The sequence below is a fragment of the Monodelphis domestica genome, chromosome 1 (genome assembly GCF_027887165.1).
Source record: "Monodelphis domestica isolate mMonDom1 chromosome 1, mMonDom1.pri, whole genome shotgun sequence".
Taxonomy (NCBI): Eukaryota; Metazoa; Chordata; class Mammalia; order Didelphimorphia; family Didelphidae; genus Monodelphis; species Monodelphis domestica.
Genome location: NC_077227.1, coordinates 58,630,006 through 58,652,579, shown reverse-complemented (window position 1 = coordinate 58,652,579; position 22,574 = coordinate 58,630,006). Strand labels below are relative to the sequence as shown.

The window sequence follows — 22,574 nt, the reverse complement described above, 5'->3', positions numbered from 1 at the left end:
TTTGATCTCCGTGCCTCAAGTCCTTCCTTTTTCTAATCCATCATCTGCAGTCCACCAGAGTAATTTTCCTACTCCCCCAACTTGGCCCTGATTAAAAATGAACTCCAGTAGCTTGCTATTGTGTCAAAGATTATACACACAGTATGTATATAGAATATTATATTATTTTATATTATATAATACATAAATGCATAATATTTTATAATATATTATTATATAATATTTTATATGTGTGTATATATACATACAGACATATGTATATATGTATATGTATTCCTTTGTCACTTAAAATTCTTCTCAATTTTGTCCTTTCCTGAAAGTTTTCTTATATTTTATTCTCCTCCTAGTCATCTTCATTCCAACTATACTGGCCTAGTTAGTATTCTGCACATGTGGTACTCCATGTCCAATCTCCGCTGTGCCTATTCCCCCATAAATGGAATTTCCCTTCTTCCTTAACTCTAGTCTTAGAATCCCTGGTTTCCTTCAAGACTCAGCTGAAAAAAGAAATAAATTTTAATTTTAATTAAAAAAAATTTTTTTAAAAGAATGAGAAAAGTTTCTAGAAGAAGTTGAGATTATCACAGTGTAACCCATAAATTGTTTTTTTTTTTAAGACTCAGTTCAAATGCTAAGTATTTAGTGAAAACTTTCCCAATCTCCTTGGCTACTAATGCCTTTTCTTCAATAACCATATATATATATATATATATATATATATATATATATATCATAAACTTTACACATAAATGTTGTGTCCACATTAGGATGAGAGTTCCTTAAGGGCAGGGACTATTTTATTTTGCCTTTATATCTCTAGCACTTGGTATAGTTTCTTGCATACAGTAATAACTTAATAAATACCTTAATAAATGGTTATTTTTTGTTCAATTGATGGATTGCCTAGTGGAAAAATGAAGTCTACAATCCTGTTTCTATGATTCCTCTTTTTACCCTAGCATACTCTCCTTGATTAACGTTCTCCTCTTCACCTACAGTAGGTGTGCAAAACAGCGGGGGTCAAGTGCTAGGTATAGTTACATAGCATTGGAAGTACTTCAAGATATTAAAAACAGTCTATGTGTGTCATGATCAACTCATTCATCACTATGTCTTTTACTGCTTTAAAATTCTCTAGACTAGGAAGATACGAAAGTCATTCATTCAATAGAACCCAATCCAAAAGGATATAGAAAATTGAGAGGATCACATTTATTTAAACCTTATTACCTAAATTTCATTAGATCTCTTTTTTGTTTTTTTAATTGCTGTTTGTACTCTCTCATGAACTTAACTCAAAAAACCAGTTCTTAAAAACCAACTCATTACAAGGTATGGTACTAGATGCTCAGTATTCAAAGATAAAATGGAACATCCTTTCCTTCAATGAATTTATATCCCTGTAGAAGGATTAAGCATGTATATATAAGCATATATCTTCTGGAAGTTGCTACTCAAAATCAATAAATGGAAATTATATAAGATGAATATAAATTAGCTTCAAGGGAATGAGAGGTGAAGTGTTGTAATGAATAATGGCATCAGTAAGACCTCTGTTCAAGTCCTGCCTCCAACAAATAGGGACTGTAAAAAGGGATGTCACTTAATCTCTCAGTGTACCCAGGCAACTCTCTTAAGACTTTAAATTGCAGAATAGTTGTCCTCCTTCATTGGTAGAAGAAATTTCTTTACTAGGCATTTCCTATGTCAATGAAACTACCCTTCCAGACTCCCTCAAAAAAAAAAAAGGTAATCTCATAACAAGACTATGTAGGTGAGAAAGGTTTCAGGTACCCAAATTATGCTAAGATGGAAGCTAGGAATTGTTTTAGTACTGGAGTACTGGAGTTGAAGAGTAGGGGTGGGAGTGCATTCTAAATATGGGGAACCATTGGTATGAAGGTACAGCATGGTGGCAAGAAAGAGAATGTCATACTCAGAGATTGTTTATTAGGCCAGTTTTATAGGAATGGAGGCTATATAAGGCACATATCTCAAAGTCAAAGATAAAAATGTTTACAAACAGACCAAAATATTCATAGCAGCTCTTTCTTTTTCTTTCTTTCTTTCTTTCTTTCTTTCTTTCTTTCTTTCTTTCTTTCTTTCTTTCTTTCTTTCTTTCTTTCTTTCTTTCTTTCTTTCTTTCTTTCTTTCTTTCTTTCTTTCTTTCTTTCTTTCTCTCTTTCTCTCTTTCTCTCTTTCTCTCTTTCTCTCTCTCTTTCTCTCTCTCTTTCTCTCTCTCTTTCTCTCTCTCTTTCTCTCTCTCTTTCTCTCTCTCTTTCTCTCTCTCTTTCTCTCTCTCTTTCTCTCTCTCTTTCTCTCTTTCTTTCTTTCTTTCTTTCTTTCTTTCTTTCTTTCTTTCTTTCTTTCTTTCTTTCTTTCTTTCTTTCTTTCTTTCTTTCTTTCTTTCTTTCTTTCTTTCTTTCTTTCTTTCTTTCTTTCTTTCTTTCTTTCTTTCTTTCTTTCCTCCTTCCTTCCTTCCTTCCTTCCTTCCTTCCTTCCTTCCTTCCTTCCTTCCTTCCTTCCTTCCTTCCTTCCTTCCTTCCTTCCTTTCATTTGTTTATTCATTCATTTGTTTGTTTGTTTGTTTGTTTATTCATAGTCCTCAAAAAACTGAAACCAGAGTAGGTCCATTAGACATGAATGGCTAAACAAATTAAAATGAAAAAAACCTGAGAAATAGAAAGAATTAAGAGAAACCTGGAATGACTTATATGAACTGATATAGAGTGAGGTAAGTAAAACAAGGAGGGGGCAGCATATACAATGATTACAAAAAAAAAAAAAAACAAATAAAAAGAATACTGAAATAAAGCCAAAGACTGTGCAATTGAAATGACCTTCCTTGATTCAAGAAGAGATTAGGAAATGCCCTTCTTTCCTTTCCTTGGAAAGGTGGAGTTTGAAACATTGCTTTGACAGCTTAAATTGTGAAATTAGAGAGAGGAGATGGGAGTGAGTTATGTTTTCTGGGTAGAATTGTTGAGACTAGAAATGGGAGAACCATTCCCTTTCCCTCAAATCAGTTTTATCAAACAAATGTCCACTGAGCACCAACTAAGCATAAAACTTTCATGTTTAGAATATTTCACAGGAAATCATTCAGAGGCAACTGAGATAATGCTTCCTTATTATTAGCAAAATGGCTGACTTGATGGCTTTATTTATTTTTAACTCTACTTGTAAGCTGTCACTTTAAAATGTAGCTATTATTATTGCAATGGCACCCTTTGAGATCTTTGGAGTGAATGAATCAGACCTCCTTATCACATTAGTCTGGCTAAGAAGAAGCATTGTCATTTATTATTTAGTCAACCAACCAAGTATTTATGGAGTAATGATCACAGGTGTGACCTAGACTGGATACTACAGGGGAGACAAAACAGTATGTTATAGGAACTCATGTTTCCCAGTTTCACCCCAGTCAGTGCTCTTCATAACATAAAAGCAATATTTTCAAACCCCATCATGAAAAGTTTGGTTGACCACCATCTTTAACATAGCCCCAGGATACCATATTTTCATGCTATTGCAATTAGCAATACTATTAATTAGCAAACATTATTAATCAGGAGACAGATTTACCCAGTCCCTACCCTTTGGGATATCACTGTCCCTTTGGGATGTTTACCAACATGGCATATTCCAAAGAAGAATGGAATTGGAGTTACAATGTTTAAGTTTGCTTACTGGCTCAGATATCCCTTAACTGTGTGGCTTTGGTCAAGTCTGAGCCTTAATTTCCTCATATATAAAACCATGACAGTAATAAACCTTATAGAATTATGAGGCTGACTTTGCAAACCTTAAAACTACATAGAAACATGACCTGTTGTCATCATCATTACCTTTTTACCTTATTCATACCATCTTTTTTATGGTATTCAGATAGAAAAAGTCTGAAGACAATTCCCCAGGCTGCTATTATTCTCCTTTATTTAATGTTCTGCAGACTATTGCACAAGTGGCTAAAATGACTTCTTTTTATAATTGGATAACAGTTTGGGGATAGAAGCTCTTCTTATATTATTATTACACACGAAATTATAATTAACAGTATAAGGCAGTAAACAGTAAGTGGTACAGGAGGAATGATGACTTCATTCATTAATCTCCTTGATGATGATTTGCTGCAGACCTAACCCGAGCTTTGCAGTTTAGGGACCAGCAGTTCCCATTGGCTTTGGAGGTGGCCTGTGAGTCTGTGCGGTATAACTCATAGGCAACTGGCCTGTGGGTTATAAAAGAGTCAGCTGTTAGTCACACACCAGGATTCCATCTGTTCATGTCTTCCTTCCCATGGCACACCCAGCTAAGCAACCAGGCTTTGGGGGATACCGTTCATAAAACCTGAGCATATGTGGATAGTCACAGGAAGGTCATATAATGAAGATCACTACTGAAGGATCACTTTACTGAATAATTAGGGAAAGAGCCTCTATGTCGACTCTAACACAAACTATAAGAAGGGAATGTGCTTTGAATAATTAGAAAAGGCTTATATATTGACTACAATGCAAACAGCAAGAAGGAAAAGTGCTTCTCATATTTGCCAGGTATATTTTCTCTTTCCTGGCAACTAGATTGCCATTAATTAATTTTTTTCAATCAAACAAATTTTTTTTTCAAAGTCAATACATTGCTCATGCCTTCCCCACCAAAACTACCTTGTATTTATTTTGCATATATCCATATGATACTTTCCCAATAGAATGTAAGCTTTTTGAGGGTAGGATCCATCGTATTCTTGTTTTTATATCCAGAGCATTTAGCACAGCACTTAGCCTATATTAGACACTTAATAAATGCATGTTGGTTGAAGAAAAATACATATAGCAAGTAATTAAGATGTGCAGTGTGCTATATCAGGTGCTGAGAGACCAAGATAATGTGTTCCTGCCTTCAAGTTGCTTATAGTCTGTCATTTTTAGGACTACATGCTAGACCTATAGGGCATACAGATATATATATATATATACATATATATATACATATATATATATACATATTTTTGAGAGAGAGAAGAGAATGAGAGAGGAGAGAGAGAGAAAGAAGGAAAGAGAGAGAGAAGGAGAGAGAGGGAGAAAGAGAGAGAGAAGGAGAGAGAGAGGGAGAAAGAGAGAGAAGGAGACAGAAAAAGAGAAGAGGAGAGAGAGAGGAGAGAGAGAGGAGAGAGAGAGAAGGAGAGAGAGAGAAAGAGAGAGAGAGAGAAGGAGAGAGAGAGGGAGAAAGAGAGAGAAGGAGACAGAAAAAGAGAAGAGGAGAGAGAGAGGAGAGAGAGAGAAGGAGAGAGAGAGAAAGAGAGAGAGAGAAGGAGAGAGAGAGAGAAGAGAAGAGGAGAGGAGAGGAGAGGAGAGGAAAGGAGAGGGAGAATCTCTATAGCCTATTTGAAGATCCAAGATACAAAACCTTGAGAAGTTAATAATGCATAGTCCTATAGTCATTTTGTGGGATACAATATGACCTAAAGAATAGAACTTAAAACTTGGAATCAGGAAAACTAAAATTCAAATCTTGCTTCTGACACTAACTCACTATGCAACCATGACCAAGTCCTTAACTTGTCTGAGCCTCAGTTTTTTCATCAGTAAACTATGGCTCAAATCTGTAGTTTCTTCCTTGAGAGACAGTGTCATGTAGTGGTTAGAGGAGATCTGGATTCAAGTACTATATTTGAAATATATTACCTGTAGAGTGTGTGTGTGTGTGTTTGTATGCATGTGAAAGAAAGACGGAGATACAAAGACAGATCCAGGCCCTGGCCAAGAAACTTAAAATCTGTCAAATTCAGTTTCTTCATTTGTAAAGCATCTACCTCCCAAGGGTGTTTTGAGAATAACTGGAGATCATCTCTGGAAAGTATTTTGCAAACATTAAAGGTCTGCGTACATGCTAGATTTTATAACTACCATTAATGACCATAAAAAATTTAACTCTCAGCCTTCAGACAAAATGCTAAAAGCAAAAGTTAAAAACGGTTATCAGTTTGAGTGGAGGGATGGGGTAAATGAGCTACCTAGGATTTCATGATTGCACCTTTGGACAGCGCCCTGCCTACCTGCCTATCTCCTTCTGAGAGAGAGAGAGAGAGAGAGAGAGAGAGAGAGAGAGAGAGAGAGAGAGAGAGAGAGAGAGAGAGAGAGAGAGAGAGAGAGAGAGAGAGAGAGAGGGAGAGACAGACAGACAGACAGACAGAGAGAGACACAGACAGACAGACAGACAGAGACAGAGGCAGAGACAGAGATAGAGATACAGACAGACACACAGAGAGATATAGACTTAGACACAGAGAGACAGAGGCAGAGAAGGTACTTAAATTTGTTGTGAAGCTCAAATGAGATAATGTATGTAAAGTGCTTGACAAACTTTAAAGTGCTATATAAATGTCGACTGTTGTTTATATCTTTTTATCTCTCCCATTGGCCAGTACCAGATTTCGCAAAGAGAAGGCACCTAATAAATGTTCATTGAACTTAATTGCATTTGTTGAATTCACAACAGTAGATCATGAGTGCCAAATTAATGGTACATACACTAATTCCTATGAAATCCTTTGAATTCAGCAGAGGGAGAGATCCCTCTAGGCTAGTATTGCAATAGAAAGCTTCATAGATTGGGGGGGAGCGAGGGCAAGGTGGAAGGGACCAGAGGGGGAGGGAGAGGGAGAGGGTATCCAGGTGGGGGCATGGTGTGATTCAAGACACCCACAACCCCCAAGGAAGGATTCTTGCTCTGGAAAGGCCATGCTCCCCGTGAATGAGTAAATTGATTTCCTTCTCCCTACAGAAACAAGCTCATCGGGTCACAATAAGATATTTTAAAAAGCAGGCTATTATTTTTATCTTTAGTAACAAGTGTGAAGAATCTGCCAGCTGTGGGTAGAGAAGTGAGGGCAGATGGGAAAGGCAAGGAGGAGAGGGGAAGGAGGAAACCCCAAGTTCAGCAGTTGGGCTGCTGCGAGAACATCATGTTCCAGGTACCGAATCTCACAGAGAGCATATTAGTCAGTCATTCATCACCTGCAAAATATAAAAGCTTAATTGTATTAGGTTTTACAGCTCAGAGGGGATTAGGACAAAAGATGTATTTAAAATATGGTGTCTGTCTTTGTCCCTCTGCAGCTGATAGGGTAGTTAAAATTCTAATTGGATGTGGAATAGCTAGAGCCTGGGTAACTGGGAGCTTATTTCAGCCACTGATGTGCTAAAGGACAGCATTTGCTATATGAATGAAGGTGCAAAACACACACATACCCAGATCTTTTTTTTCCTATTTAATTCAGTAGACATGAAGAGATACCCAAGATTCTGCCTGCTTTTCCCTCTTGAATTCAGTTAGATGAAGAGAAACTGGAGGTCTTTCTCTAAAAACTATTGCCTGAGTACAAGACAGAATTATTGATATCCTCATTAGAAGTGTTGAGAGGCAGTGGGGCATAGTAAATGAAGAGGTGGGCCTGAAGACAGGAAAATCTGTGTGCAGGACCTCACCTGTGTGACCCTGTGCGAGGCACATAGCAAATATCTGATCATGAAAGGATAGAACTCTTTGGGGTTCCTGGGAAAAATCCTGAGCAATTATTAGATTAATAGGTATTTGTTGAGCACCTACTATGTGCCAGGCACCCCATTAGGTACTGAGGATATAAGCACAAAGACTAAAAATATTCCCACTCACAAGAAACTTAACATCCTAATGGGGAAGACAAGTACATACATTAGTGCACGTGTGAATGAGTAAGTGTGTTTGTGTGTGTGTACATATACATATATATATATAATATAAATAAAATATATACACAATTATAAAATACTTAAATTCAAGGTAGTTTTAGAGGGAAGACACTAGCAGCTGAGATCAGCAAAGGCTTCTTGTAGAAATGGTCCCCGAGGTAAATCTTAAAGTAGAAGAGGAATTTCACGAAGCAGAGGTAAGGAGGGATTCTAATCCAGGCATGCAGGATGACTTCAGAGATAGAAGATGGAGTGCCCTGTGTAAGAAGAAAGAGGGCAATTTGGCTGAATCACAGAATTTGTGGGTAGCTGGAAAGATAGATTGAGGCCAGATCGTAGAGGACTTTAAACACTAATCCTAATGTTTATATTGAGTTTTTCAGTCTGCAAAGCATTTTACCTATGCTATCTCATTGGATCATCTAAGATCTAAATAGAGAACATCACAATTTGATATTTAAATGGATCAATGAGCTTATCCTTGTGTGTACTACTCCATGGTACTGATGTAACTAGTTTAGGACTTCTCATCCTGTATGTTTCTTGCTCATATCTTTTCACAGATTCTCAATAGATGCTGTATCCAACAGGTTAGAGGAATTCCTCTGGTTGCTTCCATATTTCAAGGAAGTATTAGCCACATTATTGAGATCATAATTCTATTGAAGTTTCAAAATGCATAACCCCCAATGGTCAGTTGCCTATTGCCCCTTGTCCTTGCTACTTTTTTAATCCTACAAGTTCACAATAATATCTAATTATATCTTTAATATCACTTTTCACACACATTTCATCATTTGCATACCATTGTTGGTAATAAGCTATAATCTAATTGCTTGTATCTACTCTACATCCTACAATTGCTCTTTGGGTCATTTGAAATCTAGAATTTTCTGAAATGAGAGTATTTAGTGATTGGTAGTCACATCTCACTACAGAGACACCTCTTATTAGAGGAAGGTCTATGTCTCTAGCAATACAAATAAAGACTATGGGATCCTCTGTATAAAATGTCTAATTCAGTTGTGGAACCATGAAGGTTCCATGAAAAATACTACCTATTTTCTTTGCAGGTGTTCATCAAAGAGATGACTTATCTACAAATACACTGTCCTAATGTGTTATAGAGATAAGAGATATGGATCAGTAATTACTAATAGTTATCTAGTTATTTTTTGGAGTAGTAATTTTTTTGGGGGTAGTTTTAGGCAGCTGGGTTGCTCAATGGATAGAGAGCGAGTCCTAGAGACAGAATATCTTGAAATAAAATCTGGCCTCAGACACTTCCTAGCTATGTGACCCTAGGCAAGTCACTTAACCCCCATTGCCTAGCCTTTACCACTCTTCTGTCTTGGAACAGAGTAACAAATACAGAGTATTGGTTCTAAGGCAGAAGGTAGAGTTTATTGTTTTTTTTTTTGTTGTTGTTTGTTTGTTTGTTTTTAACATTATTTTATTTGGTCATTTCCAAACATTGTTCAAGAAGGTAGAGTTTAAAGAAAAAAAAGAAGACAAAATACAAATTCTTCCTCCTGGCATTCAAAGCTTTCCATTATCTGGATCCCACCTACCTTTCTAGCATTATTTCCTACAACTTCCCTTTACATACTCTATATTTTAGCTCTTCCCTTAACTCAATAAAGAGCTTAAAACTGTTCTAAGACTTTAAGAAAAAAGAGTGAACTTTTCCATTCATTTGGAATCTTTCCTCATATTTTAAATAATATTTTATTTAATGCAATTACATGTAAAAATAATTTTTAACATTCATTCATATAAAAATTTTGAGTTCAAATTCTCTCCCTCCTTTCCCACCTTCCCTCCCTCCCAAACTCCCATCCCTATAACCCTCCCTGAGATCATAACCAATCTGATAGAAATCTTTTTTTCTTTAAGAAATCTTGAACCTTGATTACTCAGTGACTTTTAAATTTCTACATGCATTTTGTCCAATTCAGTCACAATTCCAAGCTTTCTCTTCCTAAAGTATCATAGACACCTTCTCTGAGAGGACATTAAGTAAGGAAGTGAAGGGGTCCAAATGTAGAAGGTAAATGACCACTGAGTTTAGGAATAAATTGCTACAGAAAATCTTGAAGACCCTGTAGATGTATACATTTATCGTTATTTCAATTTGGGAGATTTGGGAGTCATTTGCATAGATTGGGTATTTGAAAACCTGGAAATGGTCCTGCTTGCAAGATAAAGAATATAAACACAGTGTAAGCTCTAAGGGGACAGGAGTGGACCGTCTTTTGTTTCATATATTCAGTGGCTTGTCCATTGTAGAGAGTAAATACTTATTAAATGAATGCATAAATGAAAGAAGGGACCAAGGATAAAACCTTTAATAACATCCCCTTTGATGCATTGGAAAGAAGATGGAACAATGGCAAAGGAGACTGAGAAAGAGTACTTAGAGACAGAGGAATGAACAAGGGAATGTAATATGGAAGCCATAAGTAGATACATAACTCTTTGGAGGGGAAATACAAAAGAACTTGATGAATATGGAAGCATCTGAATATAAAGGTGTCCTTTTTCATTTCTATCTTTAGAAATTAAATGTGTCCTATGGTCCTGTTTGGGGTTATTGTTGTTTTTCTTTTGAAAAAAAAATTTAATTAATTAATTTAGAACATTTTTCCATGATTACATGAGTCATGTTCTTTCCCTCCTCTCCTCCCACCCCCTCTCCCATAGCCAAAGAGCAATTCCACTTGGTTTTACATGTATCATTGATCAAGACCTATTTCCATATTATTGGTATTTGCACTAGGGTGATCGTTTGGAGTTTACATCCCCAATCCTATCCCCATCAATCCATGTGATCAAACAGTTGTTTTTCTTCTGCATTTCTACTCCCACAGTTCTTCCTCTGGATGTGGAGAGCATCTTTCTCATAAGTCTCTCTGGATTGTCCTGGATCATTGCATTGCTGCTAGTAGAGAAGTCCATTACATTCGGTTGTACCACAGTGTATCAGTCTCTGTGTACAATGTTTTCCTGGTTCTGCTCCTCTCACTCTGCATCCATTCCTGGAGGTCCTTCCAGTTCCCATGGAATTCCTCCAGTTCATTATTCCTTTCACCACAATAGTATTCCATCACCAACAGATATCAAAATTTGTTCAGCCACTCCCCAATCAGAAGGCAGCCCCTCATTTTCCAATTTTTTGCTACCACAAGGAGAGCAGCTATAAATATTCTTGTACAAGTCTTTTTCTTTATTATCTCTTTGGGGTATAAACCCAGCAGTGTTATGGCTGGATCAAAAGGCAGACAGTCTTTCAGTGCTCTTTGTGCATAGTTCCAAATTGCCCCCCAAAATGGTTGGATCAATTCACAGCTCCAATAGCAATGCATTAATGTACTATTTGAGATTATTGTAAAGAACCAGAATACTTATTCCCAAACTCCCTAAGAGAGCTTTAGGTACAGGGTAGATAGGGCAATAGACCTGGAATCAGGAAGATCTGAATTCAAATCTGACTAAGACTCTTACTATATGTGTGACTTTGGCAAGTCATTTAGTCTCTGTTTACCTCAGTTTCCTCAGCTGTAAAATAGGCTTAATAAAAGCACCTACCTCTGAGAGTATTATAAAGATTATAATTTGATTAAAAGAATCAAATGATATGATAAATGTAAAGATCTAAAGACAGAACCAGGCACATAGTAATTGCTATATAAATGTTAACTATTTTTATTATTATCCAATGATGAGGGTGGGGCAGAAAAAGAGTAGCAATTTTTATTGTCATCATCATTTTCTATATTTAAGCATACCTTATTTTTTTTTAGGAAAAGCAAACCATTTATATAATATGACAGCACCCAGGAGTCCTAAATATACCCTAATGATCTTTTTTCATGGATGTTTCCATATCAGTGTATTATCATATTGATTAAAAATGTAGTCATCTGAATACTCCTTTTTTCCCCTTTTATAAACTTTCAGCCTTCTTATCCTCAAGGCAACTCAGTTTCTCAGTTTACTTACTTTGACATCCCCTTTGATTTTAAGATTCAGTTCAACATTCCAAGTTTCCTTTGGCTAAATGAAAGTAGGCTGAAGATCTTGGCCTCCACTAGTGTTGGAGGGCATCCTCAAAGCTATCTGCCCCCTCTGAGTGCAACGGCATGGTACAGCTCCTGCAGCAGCCACAAATCACATCTTTGCATTTGAACACGTTGATTTTATTGTGCACTGGAAGGTGCAAAATCTACAGCAGGTTTCCTTGTCTAATTCGTGTCAGCAAGTAATCTTTCTAGTCCAAAGGGCCAATGTAATGGTGAGAACAATTTATTTCCCTCTGGGTAGGTAGAAACAGTTGGGCTCGGTTTCTTAAGAGCCTTTGTTCAGGAACATCTGTGTTGAAACTACTGTAGTTAACAGATGATGTTGGCAGTAAAAAAAAAAAAGAAAGCTTTGTATAATGTCGTTGAATTTGGTAGAACTCTACTTAATAATTATCAAGAAAGTGATCTAACTTGTTATTATAACAGCTTTATTGCAGATTGCCAGTTTAAGACCTTTTTGTGACAAGTGACATTTTTCTAAAAAATCTTTTTTCTTCCCCTGTAATTATTTTGCAACCAACCACAACTCTTTGGACATACTGGGAAATGTCATTTGAAAAAAAAAAGACAAGAATTAAAGGCTGCCAATCTGCCAGTGTAGTCTTGAAGCCAAAATTCTGCCTAATGTTACTACCCCCCCCCCCCTTACAATGGTGGTGACATAGATAGAGGAGGCAGAACCATGAAATAAAAGAACAGGAAGGAACCTAGTCTAACCTACACCTAAATTAGGAGCCTTCCTCTATAACATACTTGGCAAGTGACCATCCAGATTTTATATGGTGACCTCCAATAAAGGGGAACACCCTGCTTTTTAAGGCAGTTCATTTTACTTATGAGTTGCTCAAATTATTGTTTTCCCTTCTATCAAATCCAAATTTCCCCCTTTGCAACTTTTGCTTGTTACTCCTCATTTTCCCCATTCAAGACAAGCAGAACAAATTTATTGCATCATCTAAGGGAATGTTCTTCAAATACTTGAAGGCCCTTATCACATCCTCCTAAGTATTTTCTTGTCTAGGGTAAACATTCCCACTTCCCTTAACCAATCCCAGGACAGATCTTTCCCTAGCCTGGTCTTCTGAATATATTTCAACTTATCAATGTTTGTTTTTTTCTAAATGTGGCTTTCAGAGTAAATTAAAATATTGTTGATGTAGGCTAGCCAGGGCAAAATACAACCACACTTTCACCATCCTAGTCCCAGGATGCCATGCCTCTCATAATGCAACCTAAGTTTCCATTAAGTTTCTCAGCTGCTGTATCCTACCTTTGACTCACTTTGAGATTGCCATACACGAAAACTTCTGTCCAACAAATCTGCAGACCCAGATTGTTTAGAGATGAACTTCTATCCAGCTACACTCCTCCCACGTTTTATTTGTGAACTTTTAAAATTTATAAATGTGTATATATATATTTATTAAAAAAATGCTTGGGGAAAACTGGCGACAGAAGTGTCCTGGGAGTTCTCTTCTTTCTTTCCTTACACCATTTTGCCTGGTGATATCCTCTGCTCCCAGGAATTCAATGATTATCTCACTACAGATGATTCTCCTACCTAAATTACCCAGATCTAATTTTTCTCCTAGCCTCTAGTCCTGCATCTTTAACTGTCTAGTGGAAATCTCAAACTAGATAACTTAAAGACATCGTAAACTGGACTTTTTATCTTTTCCCCCAAACTTCACTCTTCCTAACTTCCCTATTACTGACAAAGGTACTACCATCTCCCCAGTTAGTAAGTTATTACGTCTTCATGAAGTGCCTACTATGTACGGAGGCACTGCTTAACTGTGGGGCAATGAAAGGCAAAAGATAATCCTTACCCTCAAGTAACTTGGTAACAGGGGAGACAAAATTCAAGTGACCACATCTGGACAAAATATATACAGTCATCTAAGCTCTTAAATTAAGTGTCATTCCCAATTCCTCATTCTTTCTTACCCCCCATATCCAATGATTTGTCAGTATCTGTCATATCTACCTTTGTTACATTGTCTCATATACACCCTCCTTTATCCTCTAACATTACCACTACCATGGGGCAGATCCTCAGCCCTTCACTCACTCAGTAAGACTCAGTAAGTCTCCTTTCTTTAGATCTCTACTTCAATCAATCCTTCACTCTTCTACCAAACTGATTTTCCTTAACCACATGTCTGACTATATTGCTTCTTCAAAATACTTCTTCCCTATTCCCTCCAGAATCAAATATAAAATTCTTTATTTTACTTAAAAGTTTAAAGATAAATTATTTATTTAAAAACCTGTACCTTCCATCTTAGAATGAATAGTAAATATTGGTTCCAAGGCAGAAGAGAGGTATGGTCTAGGCAGTGGGGGTCAAATGACTTGCCCAGGGTCATATAGGAAGTATCTGAGATCAGATTTGAACCCAGGACCTCCTGTCTCCATACCTGGCTCTGTATCTTTTGAGCCACCTAGCTCTCCCATCTATTTGCCTTTTAATGTCCTTCATAGTTGGACCCTTCTTACCTTACTTCTTCCATGTACCCTAAAATCCAGTGACACTGGCCTTCTTGTTTTTTCTCAACCATAAGATTCCATCTCTCTACTCTAGGCATTTTCACTGACTCTATCCATGCTTGTACTCTGCTTCCTTATCTCCACCTCCTGACTTCCTTGCTTCCCTTCAAGTTTCAACTAAAATCCCACATTTTACAAGAAGCCTTTCTCAGACCTCTTGAATCCTGATGCCTTCCATCTGAAATTATCCACAGTCTGTTCTGTATATATCTTATTCGTATATAGCTATCTGTGTATTGTCATCTCCATTTGACTAGAAGCTCCCTGACAGAAGGGACTGGGTCCCCCCCTTCTTTTATATTCCTCAACATAGTGTCTGGCACACATTAGGCACTTACTATATGTTTTTTGACTATTGACTGACTAACTGTGTAGTGTTTAAAATGTGCTTTATTTGCTTCTTGCTCTCTCCCATCCTTCAAGTGACTAAAAATAAAATTCTTCCTTCTCAGTGTTTATTTCCTGGACTAAATAAGTGGAAGATGACAGTTTCTTCCACACCTACTCTATCCTACTGTATAGCTTTTATTTCATTCATTAATTCTCCCAATAAAATTCATTTATCTGTTGCTTAGAGGCAAAGCCAATGGCTATCTTGTTTGATTGATTTTTATATTAATTGTATATCATCTTTATCCTTGTCATCTTATTTAGATTCATTCTTCATAAAGAACAGGAATCATTCCTAACTTATCCAGGCTCATACTTACCATAGCACTAGGTACAGATAGTAAAGAATAGAGAAAGAAAATGACTTTCTGGAATCCAGGGCTATGTAAACACCAAAACTGTAAGGAAAAATTTTAGTGTATTTGATTTAAAATCTAAATAAGTGGTCGTCATGGGACATTCCCAAATATGAAAATACCCAAGTCAGCTGGGGATTTGTGGAGATATTAATTAATAAAGAGAGAAGGAATTAAGGGAAGGAGAGAGAGAATTAATTTAAACTGCTCTGGCTCAGGCTGAGCTAAGGAGTAGTTAAAGGACTAGACCAAAGTGGCCTCCCTGAGCCTAAGGGAGAGGGAGTCAGTCTTATCTCTCACCACAAGACCATCTCCAAGCAAGCTCCAGTCCTCCACTGAATCTCCTGAACTGGGTTCAGAATCCAATTCTACTTTGAACTGAATTCTCCTTCTTTTAATTTTTTACCCCTTCCTTTTAAAGAAATTTTCTCTTATGTCACCTCCCCTAAATTTTCACATCTATCATAGTAGACGCTTTTTTTTTTCCAGGACTGCCCATTCTTAGCTCTCACCTTCTTTAGATCTCACCTTCTCTAGTCAGATTATATCTTCTGAGTACTCCACACCTCTTTGTTAAGCTTGCCCTTTGTAAGTTACTTGACCTTTTTAGGGACTAATTTAACTTTTACAGGTACTTAATACCTTTTTGTATTAGATCTAAAAATAGACCTAGCTTAAGGTTCTAGCTTTATTATAAGGTATGAGTTAAATACCTTCATTGTTCAATCAGTTTACAACTTTATCTTCCCCTAAGGCACTGTCTGAGTAGGGTGGAATAATTTTAAAAGTTCCCAATACCCTCCTGATTCTTGTTAGACCAAGTATCTCCATTGTTAAAATAAGGGAATAGCTAAACCAAATCTTCTAAGGTACGTCTGAGTAGTTTTTAAGATTCACAGCTAGTGGTCACTGGGTTGTGGGAAATTAGAAGGTTTATCTTTTAAGAACTACCCAAGGTGTTCACAAAATCTTTAAAAGCAATAATTTAATGCTGCCCTAAAAACTTCTGGGACACCCTTTATAAAGCTAGGGTAAGGGGAGCCTTCCTAGGGCCAGTAGAAGATTCTAACATCATTGCCACCTACTTACATCATCTATTTCCCACTGGTGGTCCCCTTTCCTTTCCCCAGCTCTTCCCACCTTGGCTAGAACCCCAAGGAGAGGACACTGGCATTTAGAAAAGTACCCTAATTATTTTTGGCAGCATCCCTGCAAAGGAAGCCATGGAGAAATTCAGTCTCATTTGGTTAACCACAGGTTTTCAAGTAAATAGTGGCTGGGACTCTGCTGACTTCTGAGTGTTCTGAATTTTCATTCCTACTAAAATCCCAAGGACTTACTCCTTCTATGGGCTTCCCTGGGGAAATAAATAATGCCTCATTTCCCAAAGTTCTGTTTTAAACACTTGTCTGCATGAGAGAGTTTCTCATTGGCTTGGATATGTGGGTACTAGATTGTATGAAACCGAGTCAGATAATTCAAAGGGGAGGAAAAAGGGTTCCTTCAGAACTGACAATGTATTTTCCTATGAATAGAGGGAAAGCAGGTTTACTCTTAATTTACTCTTAATAAGATTCCCAACTTGTAGTTTCAATCCATTTTCCAGACTTTGGCCATAATGATCTTTCTAAAAGTACAGTGAGAAAATGCCACTCTGCAGCCTTCAATTGCTCCCTATTACCTTAGTTTGGCATTTAATGCCTTCCCTTTCCAAGCTTCAACCTACCTTTCCACGCATATTGTATTTATGTTCTTTTCTTTCTCAGACTCTATATTCCTCCTAAAAAGTTCTATTTGTTGAGTGTAGGGACAACATTCAACACAGTACCTGGTACTTATGTAAACAGTGTTAATAAATACTTATAACTAACTGTTTCTCAGATTTATCAGTTTACCACCTCCATGCCTTTGAAAAGTTGCCCTGGAATGCATTTTTTTTACCTATTCCATTTAGAAATCCTCACTTCTTGCAAGGCTTAGCTCATGTTTTGAAGGGAAGTTTTTCTTGCTTCCCTTAGTTGTTAGCAGCCTTATTCCCCTGCCTTAAATTTTCATGTTTCCATGGCATATCCTCCAAAAGAATAACCTCATGGGCAGAGAGTGCTTTTTGTTTTGTATTCCTAATACCTAGTATAGTGTTGCATATAGTCATTGCTATTGTTGAGTCATTTCAGTTGCGTTGGAACTTTTTGTCATCCCATTTGGCTTTTCCTGGCAAAGACACTGGGATGGTTTGCCATTTCCTTCACCAGCTCATTTTAGAGAAGAGGAAGTGAGGCAAAAAGGGTTAAGTAACTTGCTAATGGTTGCCCTGCTAGAAAGTATCTGAGGCTAGTCTTGAACTTGGGGTCTGATTGTCAGACTGAGTTTCTTTGGTAGGAAAAGAAAGAGCAGCAATAGAAAAGCTATTCTATATTTTAGTAAAATCCCAATCAGTTGATTTACTATTGAGGGATTGTAAGAGGTTATTCCAGTGAAAGGTAAAAGGCGTAGAGGCACATAGAGGCAGAATAAGAGCCAATTGCTAAGTCATTTCTCTTCACCTCAGTTTCCTCATTTTGAAATTAGGAGGTTGAACTTTAATGCCTCTTTCAGTAACAAATATGTGACCGCATGTTCTGAAGAAGGAGCACTTGGACAGATGATGTCTAAGGTTCATGGTGGGTGTGAGTAGGCTGGCCAAAAGAACTAATATGGAACTTTGAAGAACAGAATTAAGAGACGTCTTTAGGGATGACATGATAGGAAGAGATGGGCTGGCTGGCTAACAAGGATAAGAGAAAACAGGCAGAAAGTCACTAGGTTTTACTGGTACCTTTGTAATATCAAGAGAAAATGAAGAAGTCTTCCAGTACATTGGGTGGACCCTCTGTGTGGAACCTATGGTAGGAAATACAAGATAAGCAGGCTTTTCAAGAAAGAGCTATCAATCTGTCAAACTTTTCTGTGTCCAGATCGGGTGAGGTTTCCTGTGCTGAGTCAAATTTAGCCACAGGCTCCTCTCCTGACATACCTTTCCATCAATTCCTTTAAGTTTCAGCTTTTCAACTAACTCCCCCTGGGACATAAAGACTTTGTTTTCCATTGGAGGAAACATCCAGATCGACAAGTTCACAGGGATATATGATTATTTTTCATAATTTTATTCATGAATAAAGAGCCATCTTAGAGCTAGAAATTCTGTGTTCAAGTTTCATCTCTGATGTATATTGTGTAAGTTAATCTTAAAATGTTAACCCCCAACTCTGGACAACCTCACCGAAAAATAGTAAGGGATATTATTGGAAAATATTAAAGCGATATATACTTTCTAGCTTCATTTTACTGGGATTGTAAGAGGGTAATCTACATGGACGTGGAATATGCTTTCTGCTGGGCAAAAACTCGTGCCTACCTCCTGCATGGGAAATTGCAGCTACTTATTATCCCACATGAGCTTGTAACCACCTTACCAACACATTTAATATAAGTAATGTGTTGTCCCCAGCAAAGATAGCTCTTATTCATAGTTTGCTTTCAATTTTAAGAGCATATTTTCTTCACAACAACCTGCTCAGGAGAGGAACACAAATATTACTGTTGCCATTCTACAGATGAGATTATGATTCAAAGGTCATGTGATTTGGGAGAAATTATGAAATATGTAAATTTCAGAACTGGGATAAAACCCATTTCTTCTATCTTCAAGTCTAATTTCTTTTTTTTATTTTCTGTGCCATATTACCATATGTTTAAGTTAGATATAAATGTAAAGAAATGGCAGAGAGATGGGAGGTTTGATTGGAATTATCTCAATTTATTAATTGATAAGCATTGATTAAATTTAACTTACTAAGTACCAAACACTTTGCTAAGTTCTGGAGAAAGGAAAAAAATATGGTCCATGTCCTCAAGGAGCTTCCATTCTAATGAGGAAGGCATCATGCATTAAATAGTTGTGTTCATATGAGATATAGACAGAGCAGATGTAATCTTAGAGAGAAGACACTGGCAATGGGGGGAGCAGGAATCACTTTGGCACAAGACAGAATTTGATCTGAGTCTTGAAGGAGGTCAGGAAAATCAGGAGGAAAAGTTGATGAGGGAGAACATCTGGGGCATGGGGGACAGGTGGTGAAAAGTCATGATGTAGAAAGATGGCGTGTCGAGTTTCAAAAACAGTTTAAGAGAGCTGATAGGGAACTGTTGGATTTTATTGAGCAGGGGAGGGATAAGGTCAGATCTGATTTTCTTCTACAGACCTGACTCCATGGAGAGTCATATATGCACTTCTCCCTTGATAAAAGGCAGGTAGCCAATAGGAGCTAGCCCTTGAACTTCACTGTGGAGGAAGGGAAAGGATTTCTCCCCCATCCTCCCTCCCAGGTAACATCTATTCTGCACTACTCCCTAACTGGGAAGGACAAGGGAGAGTTGACCTTGACCGCATCCCAGCAAAGAGGCTACCTCCCCCAAAACTGTAAACTGTCTCTTCTTTCTTCTTGTGGCCCATAGCCTAGGAAGGTCATGTTTGCCTAGTTTCCAGTCCTCCAGGGTCCCAAGAGATTAACCAAGAGCCTCTGGCAGTGTAAAGCACCAGAGGTTGTGGGGTCCTCCTTGTGGAACCAAAGCACCCAAGCCCATCTCCATGGCTATTGCTCCAGTCCAAGCTCTTGCCATATAAATCTGACCAGTGTTCTTTGTCCTCATTGTTGTTGTTTTTGTCGTTGTTGTTGTTGTTGTTGGTGGTGGTGGTGGTGGCAAAGGGGGGAAATCAGGTGAGTGACATGGTAAAATCAAAATCTCTGATGACCAAAGCTGAGACCAGGTTAATCGATTCACAAGTGTTAGTTGAGTGACTGGATGTCCAATTTGGTGCTAGGTACAGGGGAAAATTCTGAAGTACTTTGTATGAAACACTGGCCTCCACCTCAAAGCCTTTATCACCTCATTAGGGCAATAAAGCCTACACAGTGACCATTCTAAGAAGAAATGTAATCCAGAATTGCACGGACCAGATTACGAGTCCGATGAGGTCAGGAGATCAGAGAGGACCAGAGCCATCAGAGGGAGGTTTCATAGATCTTGAAGGAGGAGTAGAGAGAATGCAGGAAAATATTCAATGTGGAGACAACAGCATGAGGGAAAGGCATAGAGCCAGAGATTTGGAAAAAATGCCTTCAGGATTGTTCTTCTGACCTCGCAGCTCTTGAGCTCCTATGGAATCCTGAGTGGCAGGGCCATGCTGGGCACTTACATGCGGCTAAGTATTATTATCATCATTCCGTGTGCACTGGGGTCGGCTCTGAGCAACAATTGGAGCCATTTACCCAGAAGCCTGGAACAGGATCCAAATCACAGGTCCACCTGCTCCAAATACCTCGCTCCCCCTGCAGTTAACATTTTACTGCAAAATGAAGTGACTAATGAATCTGGCCCCGTGTAAATCCCCAGACAAAATCCCAGCTTGGGGTCTGCGTCTAGACGTCCAGCACCAAGGGCAATTTGTGCTTCTGCTCTCCAGTACCTTATCAGCTTGCAGGGAAGCGGGTTTGATGGAGGTGATAGAGGAAGGATAATGTAGGTGTCCTCCCCACTCCCCCCCAGCCAAGATGACGATGCTCCTTGATAATGTTTGCATTAGTAAATGGAAAGATCTTAACAGTGTTGTTATATGGCTCTAATCATTCAGAAGGACTGACCCGAATGTTTCTTTCTTCTTGCAGACTGTGCTTTTTGAAACTAAAGCTCTTATTGATAGCCATAGAGTACAAGTCCATCAACCGAGAGAGCCGGTAAGTTGTTTGGACTCTGGGGCTGATACTGATGGTGGTGAACATGTATCCCCAGGCAGATTGGACCATTCCTTCCCCAAAACAGGATTTTGTTTGAAGCCTGATGTAACCTATTCTGATTTATTTCAGAACACCTTTACTGGATACTTCTTTTCCTCGACCAATTTCCTTTTAATTAATAGACTTTAGACAGAGGGGAAGATTGGGCACTGGTTCTGTAATCCAAGGTTATGGGTTCAAATCCTGCCTTCAGCACTTACAAACTATATGTCAGACAAGTCACTTGACATCCTGGGTGGGCTTCAGTTTCTCCTTATGTAGCATAAAAAGGCTTGGACTAAAAGACCTCCAAGAGCCCTTCAAGCCCTTGATGTATGATCTTCTGATAGTATGATTTTTGCCATGAACCTTCTGAATTCCCAAAGACTAGAGATCACTTCCAATGGAGAAGAGCAAATACTGAAAGTCTCTGCCCAGGTACAAGTGACTCATTCTTCCTACCCTAAAGCTAAACTTCCTTTGCAATCCTTGCTGCTGTCCTAACTCCATTTCAACAGGGACACACACATTCCACCTCTAGGAAACAGCAGATGGGCTCAGGGCTCTTCTGCATCAGGCAGGGGGCAGAGTGGTTATGGGAGAGATCTGCTCTCTTGATATCCAAATTACAAGCATCCTATTGTGTACCATATGCGCTTCTCCCCGTACAGCCTGAATCCAGGTGGCAGAATATCAGTTTCATGTAAATTAGCCAGGAGAGCTGCACTCAAAGTCAGGCTGCTCTCTTTATTTATTTATTTTGTTCTTAATTATGTGCAAATCAGACTGATGGGGGGAATAGGTCTGGCTAGGATAGATAACACCCAAGTCAATATATGATTCAGTGCAGAGGGAGAGCATGACACACTGGCTTGTCTCTATTATTTTGAAGACATATTAAACTAACAATCTGTGTTGTGGAAATGGCATTGTGTGTTTGAGAAATAATATAGATGTTTTTCTGGTTTCCCGACCCTTCTTAACAGTTTTTGGAAGAATCAAAACACAATTGGCCAAGGTGCTAGGGCTTTTGTCCAACGAGGTGGTGCCCATTCTTCCCTTGCCAGTGCTCATCTACCTTTTTGTAGATATTCAGATTTTTCCTCAACAGGAAGGAGACTCGAGGCATGGCCCATTCAGAACTGCTGAGTAGAACAGGCTACAAAGTATAGGACAATCTCTCTTCCCCACCAGAACATTTGTTGGTTTTCTAGAAGGGTGTTTCAGATCCAAGAATTGTTTAGACTCATGATGGTGTCCTCCAATGAGCAAGTTTTCATTCTCTGGATAAATGGCCTGGTTATGTCAAGTTACCAAATGCAGACTGTATGTCTCTAAGCAGGAAAACACTGGATTGGAAAGCAGTCAATCCACATGTTTTTGGTTGTCTTAACCATCTGATCAGATTGACTCACAGGGCTGATCTGATCGATGTTATGATGTTTTTTTTTTTTTAATTCAAATCGACCAAAAATGGTAGATTTGGGGGCCACATGCAGAATTTGGCCTTAGCCTTTACTTTTTTTCTTTTTTCTAGGCTGGCAAAGTGAAGCATAATTATTTGCAAAAATAGATTGATAGCACCCTGAACACAGGTTGGATCATCTACAGATTTAAAATTGCATTTGGCTATAATTTCACAAAGAAACG

At 38.1% G+C, this 22,574-nt stretch overlaps 1 protein-coding gene across 32 annotated transcripts in view; it reads left to right on the top strand.

Moving 5' to 3' along the window:
• The window catches only part of KCNMA1 (potassium calcium-activated channel subfamily M alpha 1), a 936,156-nt gene that overhangs the window by 730,946 nt on the left and 182,636 nt on the right, over positions 1–22,574 (top strand). For all 32 annotated transcript variants that reach the window (XM_056819947.1, XM_056819943.1, XM_056819916.1 and 29 more), the window contains one exon: positions 20,817–20,885. In XM_056819947.1, coding sequence (XP_056675925.1) covers positions 20,817–20,885 — 69 coding nt within the window. The remainder of the gene's footprint in view (positions 1–20,816; positions 20,886–22,574) is intronic.